The sequence below is a fragment of the Neovison vison genome, chromosome 8 (genome assembly GCF_020171115.1).
Source record: "Neovison vison isolate M4711 chromosome 8, ASM_NN_V1, whole genome shotgun sequence".
In the NCBI taxonomy this organism is placed as follows: Eukaryota; Metazoa; Chordata; class Mammalia; order Carnivora; family Mustelidae; genus Neogale; species Neogale vison.
Genome location: NC_058098.1, coordinates 30,002,773 through 30,022,050, shown reverse-complemented (window position 1 = coordinate 30,022,050; position 19,278 = coordinate 30,002,773). Strand labels below are relative to the sequence as shown.

The 19,278-nt window shown below is 52.9% G+C and overlaps 1 protein-coding gene across 1 annotated transcript; it reads right to left on the bottom strand.

Annotated features, from left to right (window-relative positions):
* Nucleotides 1-1,615: 1,615 nt before the first annotated feature.
* CDC25B (cell division cycle 25B) lies at nt 1,616-11,358 on the bottom strand. Its single transcript, XM_044263377.1, has 16 exons — nt 11,100-11,358; nt 10,131-10,240; nt 9,067-9,118; nt 7,190-7,231; nt 6,939-6,975; nt 6,574-6,696; nt 6,345-6,467; nt 6,037-6,171; nt 5,570-5,650; nt 5,303-5,479; nt 5,037-5,132; nt 4,382-4,444; nt 4,126-4,224; nt 3,888-4,021; nt 3,074-3,185; nt 1,616-2,924 (listed from the first exon to the last, which is right to left on the bottom strand). The coding sequence occupies exons 1-16, from the start codon at nt 11,297-11,299 to the stop codon at nt 2,784-2,786; spliced, it is 1,725 nt and encodes a 574-aa protein (XP_044119312.1). The 5' UTR covers nt 11,300-11,358; the 3' UTR covers nt 1,616-2,783.
* Between the last annotated feature and the right edge of the window lie 7,920 nt (nt 11,359-19,278).

Sequence of the window (19,278 nt, the reverse complement as noted above, 5' to 3'; positions counted from 1 at the left end):
ACTGGAACACCTCTACCCCATCCCCTGAGCTTCCCAGGTAGATGGGGTCCTGGCCTGAGCTGGAGGGGCAAACCTCTGGAGCTCCCTTCCCCAGGCTCAGGCCTACTCCCCACGGGGTATAGGCCAGCACCAGGACCTTCTCTGGGGAAAGTTTTGTTTCCTGGTTAACCAAGGCCCTCTCCCTGCCTCTTCCTCCTCTTCTGCAAAATGAGCTATATACCAACCTTGTAAGCTTAAGAAACAATATGCAAGTGTCTAGAACAGTCTAAAGGTCTTGTGACCACAGCTGTGCTTCGGATGGTGGGACAGATGTAGCCTCAGATGTCAGCACCTGGCACACAGCCTGGGCATTGTTAAACTCTCAGCACCCATTGCTCCCTCCTCCCCACGTGACCTGCTCCTAACCCACGGAGTGGAAATTTGACACCCAGGGCAGAAGTCAGGCAGCCTGACCCCACCCCCTTGGCTGGGACCGTGGCAGGAGGTGAAGAGTGGGAGAATCTTAGGCAGCTGAAATGCCTGCTCTGCTTGTATCTGCTGTGTGACTTAGGGGCAAGCGTATCCCCTCTCTGGGCATCCAGCAGTCTTCCTCCTTTGTATAATCAGGAAGGATGGAATGGAGCTTCCCGAGATCACCTAAGCAGAGTGGAGCTGGCAGATCTCAGTGGAACAGTGCCCAGAGCTCTCTCCCTCCCTCTTTCTCACTGTTCCTTGGGGGGTCTAAACAGCTACTTTTCCTTTTCTGGGGCAAGTCCCCTCACCCAAATAAATGTTATCCTTGGTATCAGCTGCCTGCTCAATGGAGAGGGCTTCTGGAGCTCTCAAAGCCCCTCTCTTCCTAAGCAAAGGCCCAGTATCCCCAGACCATCAAAGCCACACCCCAACACCCCCTCCCCAGCCATTGTGCCCTTGTGGGAGGAGTGTTGGGGGGTAAGCCCAACCTTTGGGCATAAGAATCTTGGGAGAAAAGCTGGAGACAGGGCAAGCATCATTTAGACTCAGCCTAGGAATCTAGAGTCTCTTGTTGCTCTGGTAGGAAATCGCCTCTATTTTCCCATCTGCAAAATGGAGCCAACAATCATTTGCACCACCTAGTTCAGAAGGTAGATGAACTTCGACAAAGTGGTAATGGTGCCTGACATGTTGTATGTACTCTGTATCAGGCCATTACCTTACTTGTACAAAGGAGGTCCTACAATCGCAGACTCACATCTAGGGAAGAGGTCGCCTGCAGGGGTATTCTGAGGGAATTTCCCGAGATCCCAGGTTTGGGCCTGGGACTGGTTCTCCCAGAGTGGCCCTTTTCCACTCTCTTGATCTTGAACTTGGCATCTCCCAGGTGGTAGAACCTCTGCTGGGGGCTGGGTGTACGGAGAAGAAAGTCATTTCTCTGATGGGGCAGGAAGGAAGGCTTCTGGGAGGAGGCGACCTTTGAAATGGAGTCTCAAAGGGTGAATAAAAGATGGGGAAGAAAATTCCTGACGCTGCAACAGCTGCAAAAGGAGGAAATGTAAAGAGCAAGGTATGGGAATTGGAGCCTTATCTGCTGACCTGCCCTCACTCTATCCTGCCCTCAGGGTCTGCCACGGTCTTGTCAAAGGCCCACAGGACACAATGCAGGTTACTCCACTTGCTCAGTGCTTTATTGACCCAAGGCCCGGACAGAGGAGTCAACAGGGCCTTCTTCAAACACAGCCCTCCACACGTCCTGAGATTCAGAATCCAGACGTGGCTCTGTCCTTGGCTTTGCCACTTCCACAACATTTTGTCTTGAGTAACTCCAAAGCTTAACATGTAAAGATTTTGTCCACACAGACAGACACACATCTGTTCTTGCCGCAGGCAGTCACGCTCACTGAAATGCTTCCACTCAGCCATTTGTGTGTGCTGGACATTGGGCAACTGTGGCTCTCCATCCATCTGCCATCCATCCATTCATCCATCTGTCCATGCACAACAAGAGAGCAGCAAGTTCTGACCAATCGGACCCCGGGGTTCACAGCAGTGGGGGCTGGGCTGCAGACCTTAGCCCTTGCCCAACGGCCCCCCAAGGAGGTCATCCCTTTCTGAGGCAACAGAAACCAGGGCCGAGTGGCTAATTAATGGTTGGAGTCTCTAACCCCAAGTGGAGAGAGGAGCCGAGATCTCAGCCCATGCATCTCCTGAGATGGGCACCAAATCAGATGGAGTCAAGCACGCAGGTAACACTGAAACAGGAAAGAGTAAGAGCTTCTGTTTGTGCTAGAGGTGTTCACGTGGAAGGATGGGAAAGAGGAAGAGAAAGGGATCATGGCAGACACATCCAGGAGTGCCAGCGCCCCGGGCAGGGAGGGGTTCTGCTTTGGCCCATCCCGGGGTGCGGGGGGGGTGGGCAAGGTGTGGCTTTCTCCTAGACACATACAAACAGAGCCCCTGGGAAAGAGGGGGCTTTTTTCTGGACACAAGAAGACAAAGGGTTAACTCAGACAAGGAAGGAGAAAAAGCAAAAACGTTTCTGCTGGACACAAAATACTTCCTTTGAGCTGGACTTAATCCAGTTTCACCAAGTCAACAGGCTGGGCTCTCCCCGGGGCTGGGCTGGCGTAGAGGTGGCACAAGGATGTGGAATATGATTGCAGCAAGACATGGGGATCGGGGCTGGGTGCGGATGGACAGGACACCCTCACTGTCTTTCCCCTGGATGGCAGTTGGGGCCTCGAGCAGACCCTCAGCCCCACAGGCCCCTGAGAGGCTGGCACCCAGGAAGCAAGGCAAAGGAGGCAGGCAGGACTGGCACCAGCCCTTCACTGATCCTGCAGGCGGCTGCAGAGCTCCCGCCGGCTCCGCTCTCCAGCCCAGCTTCGGGTCTTGAGGCGGAAAGTCTTCAGCTCATCCCTGAAGGCTTCGTGGTTCATGGGCCGGTAGTCCTGGGGCTCACAGAAGGTCTAGGGCAGGATGGGAGGGTCCGTCAATATGGGGGGATGGGGAACTTATAGAGGAAACCTCCCTTCTCCTTGGGCTACAGGCTGACCGAGCCCTTCCCTGCAGTCCAGCCCTCCCAGGAAGGCTTCAGCCGCGCCCCGCCCCATGGTACCGGGTGTTGGGGGAAGAACTCCTTATAGCCGCCCTTGAGGATATACATCTCAGGATAGTAGAGGCTGGGGTAGTCGTTGGCAGCTCTGTCGCGCTCTCTGATGAACCGGCACCTGCGACCAGCAGGGGCGTGTGGGTCAGAGCTGGGTGGTAGGGCAGGATATACCTCAGGAGACCTGTTCTTTGCACCCAGTCTTTTGTGGGCCTTGGGGAGCCACAGAAGGCTTGAGTGCAGGAATGTCAGCCATAAGAATGCTTTTAAATCGTCTGGCTACTGGAACCAGAGGAGGCTGGAGAGATGGAAGGAAGGAGGTAAATCAAGGGAGTTGTTTCTAGAAGGCAGTTCATAATCTTTGTTAGAGATAACGGACCTGGACAGAGAAGGGGAAGCATAACAGAGAGAAGTGGACAGAATTAGAGAGATCTTTTCAGGAGGTCCGCATGAGACTTGGTGAGCATGAGAGTTGGGGAGCAGAAAGATCAGTCAAACCCTGGAAGGCTCAGCATAGCAGAGGGAAGGGCCCTTGGATATTAAGGACACTGCTGGAGACTTGGAAGCAGATCTTGAGGGGGGAGGGGTGGTGACAATGGATGGAGGGTGGACATAGGCCTGATGGGAAGGATGCGGAGGAGGTAGGGAGAGGGTGCCATGCACAGGAAGGGAGGGGGAAGTCTGCTCTGGGGTGCCAGGGGACTAGAGGCCCAGATCTAGGTGGGGGCTGGGGCTGGGCTCAGGCCTCTTGGGCAGCAGATGGTTCCAGCACCCCAAAGCCTGAGCAGGAAGGTCAGGAGCAAACACTAGCTAGCAGACTCACATGCGGGGACCGCGCTCAGATGAGAATTCACAGTGGAAAATGAGGATGATTCTCTTGTCCAGATTACAGGGTGTGATGGGGCTCTGTAGCAGGAAGGTCTCAGCGTCCCGTTCCAGGGGCAGGTTCACGGCAGTCTGCCAGAGGAGCTGGAGGTCAGGCCACAGCCCTGGGACTGGGTGGCACATCCACCCTTGGCCATCCCCAACTTTCAGGGCCTGTCCCCATCAGCCCGCCTCACCTTGATGTGCCCGCCTTCGTACTCGTAGGGGTACCTGCAGTCCACAATCACAAACCTCTCCACGATGTTGCTGAACTTGCCCACCAGCAAGGCTGCCATCTGTGGGCCACAGAGGTGGGTCCCAGCAGGTCAGGCTGGCAGATGGGGGCTGACCCCAACCCTACCACCGGTCTGGCCTTACAGCCCATCCCCAAGGAAAGTTAACAGGCAAATGGCCATCCCAAATGTGCCTGGAGAATGGCTTTCCCCCACATACCGTTTCTGGTGAGATGTACTTGAGATCTTGGTGCTTTCCATCCACAGTCTGCAGAAGGAAAGCCTGAAGAGAAGGGGAGAGAGATTGAGAAAGGCAGAGGGGGAGGAGAGAGAGAGAGAGAGAGAAAGAGAGAGGAGAAAAAGAAGGAGGAGGAGGAGGAGGAGAAAAGATGAAATTGGCAAGACTAGGAGCCTAGAAAGGATAGTTTCTTTCCCAAGCTCAGAAAGCCACACCTGCTTTGACCTTCAAATTCAGCTCTGGTTCCCATAGCAACCAAGAGACGCCTCTTGGGCCTGACATCCAGGGAACAATCCCTTCCAAGGGGAAATGCAGAAGGGAACAGAAGAGATGAACTCCCCACCTCCTGCTTCACACTCTGTCAAGGCCCCCGCATGAGGCCCGAGGAAGCTCCAAGCCGGATATTAGTTTGGAAATGTTTTTCAAGGTTGAAACACAACTGACACCCCAGACAGATCTGGAGTAGAGTCAGGAGACCAAGGACAGCTAGAGAGAGGAGTCTAGGTGAGAATAAAGAAGAAGCTGTGCTGGACAAAACCAGGGGTGGGATGGAGGGAGGAGGTACCAGAGCAGCTTCTGAGCTCAGGGGGCCACACAGTAAGGGGTCGAGCCTCCCGAGGGTCCCCATTGCTCATACCTTGGAGTAATCCCCAATCAGTTCCCGGTGGTCACTGTCCAGGATAGTCTCAATCTCATCGTGACACAAGGACTTGGAGCGGAGGACACGGGCTTTCTGCAGGGTAGATGGTGACCAGGGTCAGGGGCCAGGCTGCCCCTCAGCATCCCTGTGTGGCTGCCACCTCTCTCCCTGCACCTTGCCCGCTGCCACAAACCCCGCCCAGGTGTGCTGGTGGGGTGGACTTGGACAGTAGCTGCCCAGCCCCTCCCCAGGAGGGCACCCACAGGTTCCTCGGCCTCCTGCTGCTCCTCTGGAGGGGTCACACTCCTCCTGCGCTTGTTCTGTGTGGGCAGGTCCCTGTCGTGCGGCCGCTCCAGCCTCTTGAGGATGGGTCGGATCACGCTGCAGGGCATGGACGGAGAGCGGAAGAGCCGCTGGCATTTGCTGTACATGATGAGGTCCTGGCAGGGGTGGCAGTTTGGGGGTCAGAGTACCTCACCCCTGCCCCCTACCAGCCCCCCCAGTTCTGGGGCAGCCCCTCAGAGACCCACCTGCTCCTCCTCCTTTTCTGAGGTCTTGACCAGTGGGGCGCTAATGAGGCTCTCCATGCCTGGGGGTACCGTCTTGTCATCCTGAGGCCAAATCAGCGAGAGGATGGTCACACCCACGGGCAAAGGCCAACCCCTTAGGCCCCAGGTCCTCCAGCATAGCCACACGGGGCAGTACCCCAGAACCAGGAAACTGCAGGGCCCCACTTGCTGAGAAATGTGGCCATGAGGGAGGGCCGGCCTTGCCTCTGCCCTGCAGCGCCCTCCCTCCCTACAGCTTCAGCCACCTGCCAGTCTCTGGTAGGCCAGAGTCTGCTAGGCCAGAGGCTGCGCCATGACTCCGTCAGCTTGCATTCCTCTTCTGACATCGGAATGAAGTCGTGGTCTCGTGGCGGGAGATCAGGGCTTTCCTCTTTTGGGAGATCCCAGGACAAGGGAGGTCGAGTGCCTGGTGAGGCAAGACTGGTTACCTTTAAGTCGCTCTCCAGGAGGTCCACAAATCCATCATCTTCCTCGGAGGCCCCCTCGGTGGCAGTCAGGGAGAATCGGCCTCGGGCAGGGGGACTCAGCTCCTCTACTTCCATCTTCTGCTCGGGGGTGAGACACTGTGTGTGGGGGGAACAGCCACAGACTGCTTAGGGGTGGGACCCGAGACACAGAAAAGGTTCCCACTGCCGCTGGGATCAGGGTCCCCCTCCTCCTCCCCACCCAGGCTGCCTCCAGGGGTGCCCACCCTGCACAAAAGCCCACCCTGCAGGGTTCCTTTCTTCCAGTGTACCATCAGGTCAGGGGCTGAGTTTGGTCTCTGGGCAAAGGCTTCCCTGCGGTCGGCCCACTCTGCCAAAGCATGGGCATGACTGGGATGTGGGGGTTCCCATGGCATCTTGAAGACAAATCCATCCTGTGGGCAACATGGGCGAGTGTCATCGAATGCCAGAGAACCATCCCAGCACACCTTCTTCCTTATCCCCCTGACGTTCTCCCACTCCGGCCTTCTGGAAGCATACATTCTCTTTGTCCTCCTCAGAGCTTCGGGCAGCTTGGCCACACATCTCCCTCTTCCTCCAGCGGCCAGGTGCTTGGGAGTTGGTGATGTTCCGCAGCACAGGGCTGTGGCCCAGAAGCCTCACCTAGAGAGCCAGGTAGGGCAGGAAGGACTGAAGGTTCTATTCCTCTGGCACCAGCCCTGACTCTACCTTCTCCTGTCCCTCCTCCGACCCCCCACCTCCAAAACCACATCTCCCACAGCAAGACCAGGGACACCAGACCGTTTCAAGTCTGCCCTCTGGGAGGTGACCCCAGATCCCTCCTGCCCCTCTTCCAGCCTGGCTAGGGCCTGAGCCTCCAGTGTCAGACCTCAGAGGGTTCTCACCGGCAGGGACTGGAAACGTCGAATGGCAAACTGCTCGCTGCAGGAAGAAACAGGGAGACGTCAGGGCTGGACAGTAGGGGGCCGTGCAGGAGAGCATACAGGATGGCCCTCTGGCACAGATCCCTGCACATCCCTGGGGAAGGCAATGGGAGAGCACCTTTCCCATGCCTACTCCATCCAGTGGGGGGCATGGGGAGAGCCTGGGGTAGGTGGACCTCCAGAGCCCGCTTGAGGAAGTCTGGGACACTTACTTTCGGATGACCCGGCTTGCTGCCTGGATGGCCTGCTCAAACCTAGAAGAGAGAAAAGTCCCATGCAGCCCACCTCCCCCTACAGCCCAAAGCCCAGCCCCAGCATCAGCCCCCTCTTCCCATCCAGAAGGCCTGGGGGCCAGGGCTCAGGTCAGTAGAAAGGGGAGGAAAGAATGGAGATTCTCAGGGGTCCAGGTATTGGGGAGGGGGGAGAGGAGAAGCAGCCTGAGATTTTGAAGCCTGCCCTGAATGGAAGAGGGCCCAGAGAATGGAGCAACAGAGACAGCTGGAGGAGGTCACAGGGTGGCTGAGGCGCTACCAAGGCAACGGTCTTGCCAGCTTGCCCACAGGCCTTCCACCTGTATGCAAATCACCTCAGTGGGGCCATATGGCCGCCAGGAAAGTCATCCATCCGTCCCATGATGACAGACTGTGGCTGACAATGTGGGTATCTCCAGGGCCTGGATGCCAGCAAGACTGGGCTTCCCTTCCCTTGTGTGGGGGCTGTCCCAGCTCCCCCCGGGACAGGGGCCTGGTTTAGTGTGCCCCCGAATCAGCCACAGTGTGCCATGCCAGACCCCCTAGTGACAAATGTTCAGGGTCATATCCTCTCCTCCCTCCTATGGAATTTTCTAGGACCAAGCCTCCGTCCCACCCCCTTCTCCCGCCTTAGAAGAGGCCAGCCGGCAAAGAATTCCAACAGATGTTCCTTTTGAGGCTGGGGCACAAGCTTCTGTAGATAGGCCCCACCCCCTAGCTATGTTACCAGAGACCACCTGCCACGCAGGGCTTTTGTGTGTCTATGTGAGCTCAGGCACACACACACACACACACACACACACACACACACACACACGCTTCTTTCTGAGAAACTGTAACCGTCAAAGCAGGTGGAAAGGTTGGCGGGGGGTGGGGGGGAGGGCCACTGAGGGCTAGTGTTAGGGGCATGACTCCCAGGGCTGGGACGGGGTTGTACCCAGATAACCTGGCATTAGAAATGACGAATTTTATTGACTTGGTTTCCCATCTGTGCCTGCGATGCAGGAGTAAAGCAGGGACAGTTCTGACTTGTCAACCTGCAGTCCCCCCACCCCCACCCAGTTCTCTCCCTGTTTCCTGTTTGTGAACAAACCTTGTAGCCCAGCCCAGTCCGATGAAAGGCAGTGGGAGGAAAGACAGCCACTGCCCTAACTCCAAAGCCATAGTCCCTCTGCCCAGTCTGGGGATGCCCAGCTGTCCCCACTAATGCCTGGCAGCTGCTCTCCCTGCCGGGGCTCTAACAGCTGGATAGGGACAGCTGTGCTCTAGAAGATACTACGCATGCCCCACAACCCAGGAGGAAGGACCTGTCCTGAGTACAACTCCCTCTCTCCACTCTGTCTCTCATAAAGGGCCTGGTCCAGGGGTTGGCAGGAAAGTGTCCCTGAAGCCAGAGGTTGCTGATAGGATGGCCAAGGGCTGAATCAACCTGCCACAACTGTTTCTGTTTGGCCTACAGTGAATTAAAGGTTTTGAATTCATTAGACCATATTTTAAAATTGTGAGGTTTCATAGAAAAAAAAAAAAAAAAGTGATGTGTATAAGCAAAAGAAAAAAGGGACATACACCAGACCTGTATTCCCACAGGCCAGGGGCTGGCTGAAGTATCCAGTGCTCCCATAAGCCTCTATCTCCACACTTAGCTGCTCCTGCAGGAGCAGACTCTGCTCTGAGACAGGAAGCAGAATCTCAGGACTTGGGAGATCAAGAGGTCACCCCCACATGTGGATTGAAGGGGTCTGTCCACTCTCCCAGACTTTCCCTGGTGGGTGTATGCTGAAACTAGGATTCTCAAAGGTAGGCCTCAACTCCTTGGTAGTGGGGATCCCTTTACTCACGTCCGCTCTGCCATCTTGGGGTCCATGGGGCTGGGAGAATCCATACAGAGGCCTGGGGGGACAGAGCACCTTGGTTTGAAAGTAGTGACATCCTCTGCACACATTCCCCCACCATGTCCCAGTTCTAGTCAGAGAAAGGAAAAACCTGTTTCTAGTTTAGATCTTGATACATTAAAAAAAATGAAACAAGGGGTGCCTGGGTGGCTCAGTGGTTTAAGCCTCTGCCTTCAGCTTGGGTCATGATCTCAGGGTCCTGGGATCGAGCCCCACATCGGGCTCTCTGCTCAGCGGGGAGCCTGCTTCCCCCTCTCTCTCTGCCTGCCTCTCTGCCTACTTGTGATCTCTCTCTATCAAATAAATAAATAAAAATCTTTAAAAAAAAAAAAAAAAAAGAAACAAAACCCTGTCCATGAACACCAAGGGCTAATACACTGCCCCCCAAAATTGGGCAGGGCTCTACTCCCTCCTTACTACAGAAACTCCTTTGTATACGTTTTATTTTTTTTAATATTTAATTTATTTATTTGAGAGGGAGAGAGAGAGAAGCAGATTCCCTGCTGAGCAGGGAGCCTGATGTGGGATTCGATCCCAGGATCCTGGGACCATGACCTGAGCCAAAGGCACGTGCTTTACCCACTGAGCCACCCAGGTGCCCTTCAGCTGTATAGGCTTTAAGCCAAAACTTTGCTAAGCATTTTTCTTAAGCTGGTTTAATTTGTTCTAGAAGAGATAATAACTTTTTAAAGGAAAAGGTTACCGCTGAAGGCAAGTGAATATTATAAAATGACCAACATTCAACCCTAATGCCTCCCAGCTGGGGCTGTGGTTCAGAGACTTTGGCGCCTGGTTTTAAATAGGTAAGATCTCATCTCCCCAAGAGGGCCCCACCCTACCACCCGCTCAGCCAGACTGGACTGGATGTGGGGAGCCCCACCAGAGGTGGGCAGGTGCAGGCTCCTGGGCCCACCAGGTTGTGGGGAAGATGTTAGTCTGATCAGCAGTGAAGTGAAGAGACTCAGGTGCCCCCTCCCCCCCACAAGCCCCGTGGTACCCCTGAGCCTCACCTGCATCAGAAGATTCAGAGGACTGGGAGGACAGGGAGGATTCAGATGCCCGCCGCCGGGACAGGGACAGGCATGAGAGCAGGCTGCCTGCCTGACTCTTTGGAGTCTCACTGGGAAGGCAACAGGGGCCCAGGGAAGGAGAAACGTCAATGTGGGGCTCAAGGGCTAGCTGGCCCATGTTCCCACCAGCCACCACCTCTGAAGGGCTCACCCCTGCCCCAGGGAGGGCTCTGAGGGCCTGCCCTCTTCTCAGGTCCTCTGCAGAGGCACTAAGTAGCTTTTCTTTGTTGATTAAGAAAGGTCCTCCTGGGTTCAGGGGGAGGTGAGCCCAGGGCAAGAGCAAGGAGGTGGGTTGAGGGCCATTCTGGGGGATGGCAGGGCAGCAGAGTAGCCCTGGAGGGCCTTCCTGGGGACTCCTCAGACCCCTATCCATCCACAAGCCTTTCTGGAGCCAGGGCAAGACTTAGGTCTCCATTGCTGCTGAGGGCAACCCAGCCTGGACACTGCAGGTTGCTCAGGAAGCAGGACCAGTGTTTAACCCCTTAACCTCAGGAAAGAACTGGGGGTGGAGGGAGCAGGGGCAAGGACAGAAGAGCATCAGGCTTCTCTGCCACCCTCAAGTTCCCACTCCAGGCTCAGGATCCCCTGCCTGGGGCAAAATAGTGGTGATAAGGGCAGACAGTAGGGAGCCAGCGTGGTGGAGGCACGCGGGAGGCAGCGGTGGGGGAGTGGGGGGGGGGTTGGGACCGGTGGTCCCAGCTCCAGAGTCTTGTGTTGCCAACAGCAAGTCACCTCGAGAGTGTGCGCAGCACAGACCTGGCCTCATCGCCGTAGTCCCGGGTCCCTGAAGTAGGCACTACCCAGGACACCTCCCCACTCCGCTTCCCAGATTTGCCTCCCACGCCGGGTTCCACGGGAGGCGCGGGACCAACACTCCACACCCAGCATCGCAGTGCGCGGGCGTCCTACCTGCCGAGCCCCGCGAGGTTGTGCATGGTCTGGGTCAGGCTGGTGACCGGCGAGGAAGCAGCCGCGCGCTCCGGGGACCCCACGAGGCCATGAGCTCCCAGCTGGAGGCCCAGGAGGTGGCTGGGACGCTCGGTACCACCCCGCACTCCCGCCGGACTGAGAGCCGGGTCCGGCGCGGGCTCCGGTTGGGGCAGCTCCATCGCACAGCTAGCCGGGGCGAGGTGGGGAGCGGGCCCGGGGTGGGGGAGGGAGGGAGGAAGAGCCACGGGGTCGAAGCGAGGGAGAAGAGGGAAGCGGGGAGGGTGGGGCGGGGTGGAGGGACGCAGGGACCAGCCGCCAGTCCGGGAAGCCTCTAAGCAGCAGCTGCCACCTCCACCTCCTTATATATTCGAAAAATAACAGCGGCCGCGCCGCCGGCCGCCACCAATGGGGGCGCGGGTTAGGAGAAGGCGGGACCGAGGGCGGGGCCCGCGGGGTGAAAGGCGCGGAGGCTGACCAGCCCGGCCCAGCCCAGTTCCCGAATCTGGTGCGGGCTAAGGACTGGGGGTTTCTCCTAAGCCTCCACGCGCCGCCCCCCGCCGCCCCAGCCTGGACTCCAGATCTTGGCTGCCCAAATTCTGCTTCTTGGGATGTGTTTGGAGTTATCCCCGGCGGAGAAGGTCCCTGAGGAAGCGACAGCCGCTAGGGTGGTCTCCGAGGGACCCCCCCCCCCGATTTAACATCACCTACACCCACCAATAGGCTCCACTCCGGGAGTTTGCCAGACACGGCTACGCGGTGCGGACTGTGTTCGCCACTCTACCAACCCGGGCGCTGAGGCGTGGAAAACTTCATTAGCTCGTTCAAGGTCACACGGGGCAAGTGGCAAAGCAGAAATTCACCCCAGGAGCTCCTGAAGCCTTCCTGCCCGCTCGACCCGCAGCGCGGAGCGTCCGTGAAGCGTAATTGCCAAGCGGAGCTTCCCCCAACCCTCACAGGAGGTAGACCGGAGGTGGGGGCCCCGTGTAACTCATGGGGCCCCAGGTTATCTGTGACCCCAAGGGGTCCAGTTTTCTCCAGCAGCCTCAGAGGAGGCTCTAATGGCTGATCTAGCCATAGGTTTTGGCGATTGGAACCAAAGAAGGTGGCTTCCACCTCAGAACCAAGTTATGGAGTGAGGTCAATGGCATCACACTGTTTAGTTGACGTTTCTGATGGCCGGGGAAACTGAATCTGTCACTAGTTTAAACTGAGCATGCAGATCATGACATTTCCTTCTCCCAACATTTTGTTCAGCTTTTGTGATGTGTCGGGTGCTGTGCTTCCTGCTGGACAGGGGTGAGGTTTCAGGTACGTTTCCGGTTCATCCACCTGCATCAAGGGTCCAGCTCCCAACCTCCAGCCACTACTCACAGCCCATGGATGTGACTGTCCTGGGGAGCAGGGTGGGTGAGCGAGGAGACCGTCTGTGAGGCCTCCCACCTTGAAGACCAGAAAGAAAACTGAAGGATTGCATTTTCGAAATCAACCCAGCAGGGATTACTCCCATCCAACACACACACACACACACACACACACACACACTTCTACAGGGCGTGGGGAGGGTGTGTGTGTGTGTGTGTGTGACCAACAAAGGTAGGGGAGTATTATACTCTTGAATCCTTTCAAATTCCACACTCAGAGGTCACCTCTGGTCCAGTGAGAGGCCAGGATCACAGAGGGGTCATTCCAGAGCATTCCATACATCAGCTCTGTGTATCTTCCTGAATTTCCTTTTGCCAATTAGATCACAGATTATGTTCTCAATAGAAAAGAGAGAGAGAGAGAGAGAGAGAAAGTAAGAAAAGGTGCATGCCTGGGTGGCTCAGTTGGTTAAGTGACTGCCTTACGCCCAGATCATGATCCTTGAGTCCGGGGATCGAGTCCCATGCCAGGTTCCCAGCTCCACGGGGAGTCTGCTTCTCCCTCTGACCTTCTCCCCTCTCATGCTCTCTCTCACTCAAATACATAAAGAAAATCTTAAAAAAAAAAAAAAAAAGGAAAACTAATCAACAAAAATAAGCTAAAATAAATATTTGCAATCATATCATAAGAGGACTGACTGCTCCCATCCAGCCAGGTCCTGGTTATAATGATAGTTCTGGGCTGGGGAAAGCTCCACCCCCCATAAAAGGAATACCCGGGCTCTGGATTATACATATCAAGCTCTGGGCTTGCTTAACAGGGTCTGGTGTGACCCCAGTGCCCTGGCAGAAAAGAAGAGAAAATTATCACATGTTTGCAAAATCCTTCTGCTTCTCTAAGCCTATTGCTGCACAGCATCTTCTTTGTGGGACTCACTTTTCTAGTGCCTTTTCTGTCATGCTTTGTGACATGTTAAGTGGTTTTTAAAAATTGGGCCATGGTACCAAAAATTCACACAAAGGAGAAAATTCAAATGGTGCAAAACAGCATTGAAAAGTCTAGTCTCCCACTCCACACAAACCTTCAGGACCCCTGCCTAGAGGCAGCCACCAAAATGAGTCTCTTGGATATTCTGGAGATAGTCTGTGACAGTCCTGGGCAACTGAAATATAATGGGGAGTCACAGATATGAGCCACATACCTAATTTAAAATTTCCTAGTAGCCACATTAAAAAATAGAAAAAGAAACACCTGACATTTTAATATTTTATTAAACTTTAAATATTCAAAATATTATCATTTCAACATATTATCAATATAGGAATTATTAGATATTTTAGATCCTTTTTTAAAAGATTTTATTTATTTGATGGGGCACCTGGGTGGCTCAGTTGGTTAAGCGACTGCCTTCTATTCAGGTCATGATCCTGGAGTCCCAGGATTGAGTTCCGCATCGGGGCTCCCTGCTCAGCGGGGAGTCTGCTTCTCCCTCTGACTCTCCCCCATCATTCTCTCTCTCTCGCTCCCTCTCAAATAAATAAAAATCTATAAAAAAATAATAAAAGGGAATTATTGGAAGGTGTGGCTCTATTTATTGAAATCTCCTTTTCCCTTTTCTGATTTCATTTCCTCAAGCTGACTGAGCTATTGAAGAACAGGGACCAAGTCACTTGTCTCTCCTCCAGTCTCCCAGTACCTCATATAGGCCCAAGTCCAAGGTTGGCCCCTGACCCAATATCCCACTTCTAGGGATTTCTCTCTTTCTCTCTTTTTTTAAATATTTATTTGTTTGAGAGAGAGAGAGAGAGAGCGAGCGCATGCACATGGGCAGGGGAGGGGCAGAGGGAAAGGGAGAAGCAGACTCCCCGATGAGTCAGGACCCTGGGATCATGACCTGAGCCAAAGGCAGATGCATAGCTGACTGAGCCACCCAGACACCTATGGATTTCTCTTAAAAAGATGATAAAAATACACACAAATGTATGTTCATTGAGCACAGAGAGCAAGCTGAGTGTTCTTATAGGGGAGTAGCTAATGTGGTAACTCCTCTATAGTTCGTAATACCTGTGACTTTTAAAGAGAACAGGCATGGGGACAGGTAGGGATGCTTGGCACCAGGCAAGGGCCCAATTAGTAATTGTTGATGTTTGAATGATGACATATTGGGCTTCCAGAAAATGGTCTTTTGAAGAAAGGGTTCCAAGAGTAAAATAAGTTTGAAACTCACTGATGGAGATAATTATTGACATGAAAAGATGTTCACAATATGGGCTACAAAATATCATGCCAAGTGTGATCTCATTAAAAACTATGCACAGAAAAGTATCCCACAAGGATATTCTCTGAGTAGTGGAATTAAATGTCTCTATCCTCAAAATTTTCAGTATTTGGGGGGCACTGGGGTGGCTCAGATGGTTGGGAGTCTGCCTTCAGTTCAGGTCATGACCCCCAGGTCCTGGGGTCAAGCCCCATGTCAGGATCCCTGCTCAGTGGAGAGTCTGCTTCTCTCTTTCCCTCTGCCTCTCCCCCTGCTTGTACGCTCTCTCTCTCAAAACAATAAATAAAATCTTTTTTAAAAATTGTTGGTATTTTAAAATATTTTCCAAGGAACAGGTATAATTTTTTTAAAAGATTTTGTTTATTTATTTGACAGAGATTACAAGTAGGCAAGAGAGGCAGGCAGAGAGAGGAGGAAGCAGGCTCCCCGCTGAGCAGAGAGCCCAATGCGGGCTTGATCCTAGGACCCTGGAATCATGACCTGAGCCAAAAGCAGAGGCTTTAACCCACTGAGCCACCCAGATGCCCCAGAACAGGTATAATTTTTAAGTTAATTAAAAGACCATGACCTCAAATTGGCAGTTCCTCAAACAATTAAACATAGAGTTACCATATGACCCAGCAATTCCCCTCCTAGGTATATATCCAAGAAAAAATGAAAATGTATGTCCACACAAAAACTTGCAAACAAGTGTTTATAGCAGCATCATTCTTAATTGCCAAAACACAGAAATAATAATCTCCATCATTAATAGATGTCTATCAAATGACAATTGGATAAAAAGGTCATATATCGGGTGCCTGTGTGGCTCAGTGGGTTAAAGCCTCTGCCTTTGGCTTAGGTCATGATCCCAGGGTTCTGGGATTGAGCCCCGCATCAGGCTCTCTGCTCAGCTGGGAGCCTACTTCCCCTCCTCTCTCTCTGCCTGCCTCTCTGCGTACTTGTGATCTCTGTCAAATAAATAAATAAAATATTTTTAAAAATATCATATATCTATATAATAGAATATTATTCAGCTGTAAGAAAAAAATAAAGCACTGATAGGGCTTCATCATGCATGAATGTTGAAAACATGAGGCTAAGTGAAAGAAGCCTGTCATTAAAGACACATATTATATGATTTCATTCATATGAAATGTCCAGACCAGGGAAATCTATAGACAGAAAGTAGATCAGTGGTTGCTCAGGGCTGAGGAAGGGGCAGGGAGTGGATAGGGCGATACTACTAAAGAATATGGGATTTCTTTCTAAGGTGACAAAAATGTTCTAAAATTGACTGCAGTGATGGTTGCATGTGTCTATGAACTGTATATGCTAAATGGGTAAGTTGTATGATAACTGAAATACATCTCACTAAAGCTGTTAAAAATGAAAGCATGAATAGAATTATGGAGGACTTGGGGAGAGATGAGGTATTTCTCTTGGGACTCTTGGCTCTAGAAACTGCGGAGAAGTCCTCAAATGGCTGGACAGCCTCTTTCCTGCTAACTATATCCACCTCCATCAACAGACCCACATTGTCTTCTACTTCCAGGTCCATCCTTGGTGCCACATGAAAGATACCAGTATGGCCATTTCCAGGACAAAAAAGAAGCCATACACATATGCTGATGACGCAGCCATTTCTAGACATCTGGCCTGCCTGTCTGTACCAAGGCATAGGTCCCATTTCCACTCCCTCTAAAGTGAGGAATTCCCTTGCCAATCCATCTGGAACCCTAGGATTGGGGCCCCCCACTCTCTCTGTAAGTCCCATCCTTCCAATTCCCTACCTTAGGCAAGTGCAAAGTCCACCTTCTCTTCTTTTGGCCCAGACTGTCCAAAGTTGCCCACTAGGCCTAATACCCATTCCCTCTTACCTAATCATTATTTTTCATGTCCCTCAGCAAACTTTCCATTCTCCTTTTCATTTTAAAGGGCCTGTTGTACTTGCTTATTGAAAAATACTTGGAAAATTCAGTGAAGTAGGAAAAATAAGCCCTCCTACATAACATTCACCCAAACACACATTGATTATAAGTCAGGATGGGTGAAGAGGCAGGAAGGACATATATGCACATGGATGAAATCACAGAAATGTTGACATGGTTTCCTGGAAATGTATGGTACGGAGTCTCAGATAGGTAGCTCTATACTCACCTTTGCACAGGGACCATATACCCATTATGGACCAAGAACTGATCTGGCTCCTATAGGGAAAGTCTCCCACGTTTTCTCCTAGACCTTGTGATTAGGAAAATATATATATATTTTTAATGTCTCAGGAGTGGGAAAGGCCTAAGTAAGACACAAAACCCAAAAGCAGTAAAGGAAAAAAATGACAGATCTGCCTACTTAAAGGTTACAAACTGGGGGATCTGGGTGGCTCAGTCAGTTAAGCGTCTGCCTTGGGCTCTGGTCATGATCCCGGAGTCGTGGGATGGAACAGCATGTGTTAGTCCGTGTGTCCATTTCCCTGCTCAGCAGGGAGTCTGTTTCTCCTTCTTCCTCTGCTCCTCCCTCTACTTGTGTTCTCTCTCTCTCTCAAATAAATAAAATCTTAAAAAGAAAAATAAAGTTGGGGTGCCTGGGTGGCTCAGTGGGTTAAGCCTCTGCCTTCGGCTCAGATCATGATCTCAGGGGCCTGGGATGGAGCCCTGCATGGGGCTCTCTGCTCAGTGGGGAGCCTGCTTCTCACTCTTTCTCTGCCTGCCTCTCTGCCTACTTGTGATCTCTCTCTGTGTCAAATAAATAAATAAAATCTTAAAAAAAAATAAAGGTTACAAACTTCTCATACTAAGATTCCCTAGGTTAAATTAAAGGACAGCTGGCAGGCTGGAAGAACATATTTGTGATATATTTAACAAAGATTTTGTGTTCAGAGCCTATGAAGTGCTCCTGTAAGACCACTAAAAGACTAATACCAGAGAAAAATGGGCAAAGAGTATGACTAGAAAATTCACAGGATTCAAATTGTCAACACACACTAACACAGCAGTGAGTTACATTTTCTTCCCTTGGCTTCCAGAAACACCATGCAGGCTTGGTGTTCCTCCTACCTCTTCAGCTGTTTTTCATGAGTTTCTTGTCAGTCCTTTCTCAAACCCTTAACTTTGGAAAGCCCAGTGCTCTGGGTCACAGCCTTCCTCTGGACTACACCTCACTCCACTCTAAGAGATTTTTTCAAAACACCGCAATGCATTTATTGTTTTAAGAATATGTCATTTTTAGGGACGCCTGGGTGGCTCAGTTGGTTGAGCAGCTGCCTTCGGCTCGGGTCATGATCTCAGCGTCCTGGGATCGAGTCCCACATCTCAGCGTCCTGGGATCGAGTCCCACATCGGGCTCCTTGCTCGGCAGGGAGCCTGCTTCTCCCTCTGCCTCTGCCTGCCTCTCTGTCTGCCTGTGCTCACTCACTCTCCCTCTCTCTCTGACAAATAAATAAATAAAATCTTAAAAAAAAAAAAAGAATATGTCATTTTTACATGTGCGGTGGAGAAAGAGGTTTCAGGGATTCACGTGTATATATGTTTATATTTATATACATGACATTATTTCTGTAGGTGAAAACACCTGTATGCATGGGAAAGTCCAGAAAGTGAGCGTTAATCTATGGATTGTGGGATTATCATCAAATAGATTTAAAAGCGTAACGTTGCTTATAAAAGTAATCTAAATGTGTAACAACAGGCTACATAGATTAGTGTTCATCCCTAATTGGAACAGTATACAACCATTAAAAAGCGTGTTGGCAATATTTTATCGATGTGGCAAAATTCTCATCACTCTTTGCCAGGTAAAACAGCAGAAGATGCCAGATATACAGATTATACATCCGATGCCGGTTTTATGCAATCGATTTTTTAAAAAGAAAACTGCTTGAGCCTAGAGAAAAGACTGGAAGGAAACGTATCAAAATGTTACCTGCTCATCTCACCAGGTGCTGGGGTGAAAGGTGATTTTTAGTTTCCTGTATTTTTCAGTATCATTAAAGAGCGTGAGCTATTTTTGCTATAACAAAACAAAAACCACAAACCACAGCTGTTATTCTTTACAAGCAGCAAGTCGCCGCCCACCCGGCCCGGAGGCCGGGAGCCGCGCCCCTGCCCGCAGGTCGCCGGACGCCCGGGCGCCGGCCGGTCCAGCAGGCCGCAGCGCCCCCCCGCGGTCGGCCCGGGGCAGCGGGGAGGAGGGGTGGGCGCGGAGGGCGGGGAGGCGGCGCCGGGCGTCCCCGCGCTTCCCGCGAGATCCCGCTCCGCCCGCTCCGCCCCGCTCGCCGCGCTCCCTGCTCCCCGCGCCGCGGCACTTCCTGCCTTCCGCGCCCGCGCCGCCCGCCCTCGCCCGCGCCCGTCGCCTGCCGCCCGCCGCCCGGCGCCGCGCCCGCCGGCGCCCCCGAAGGTGCCCCCGGCCCGGCCGGGTCGCCGCCCCGCCCGCCGCTCCGCGAGCCGCTTTGTCTCGGGCGGGGCGCGCGGGAGAGGCCGCCAGGTGCCCCCCGCCGCGGGCCCGGGCCCCCCGCCCCGGGGCGGCGGCGGTGGCGCC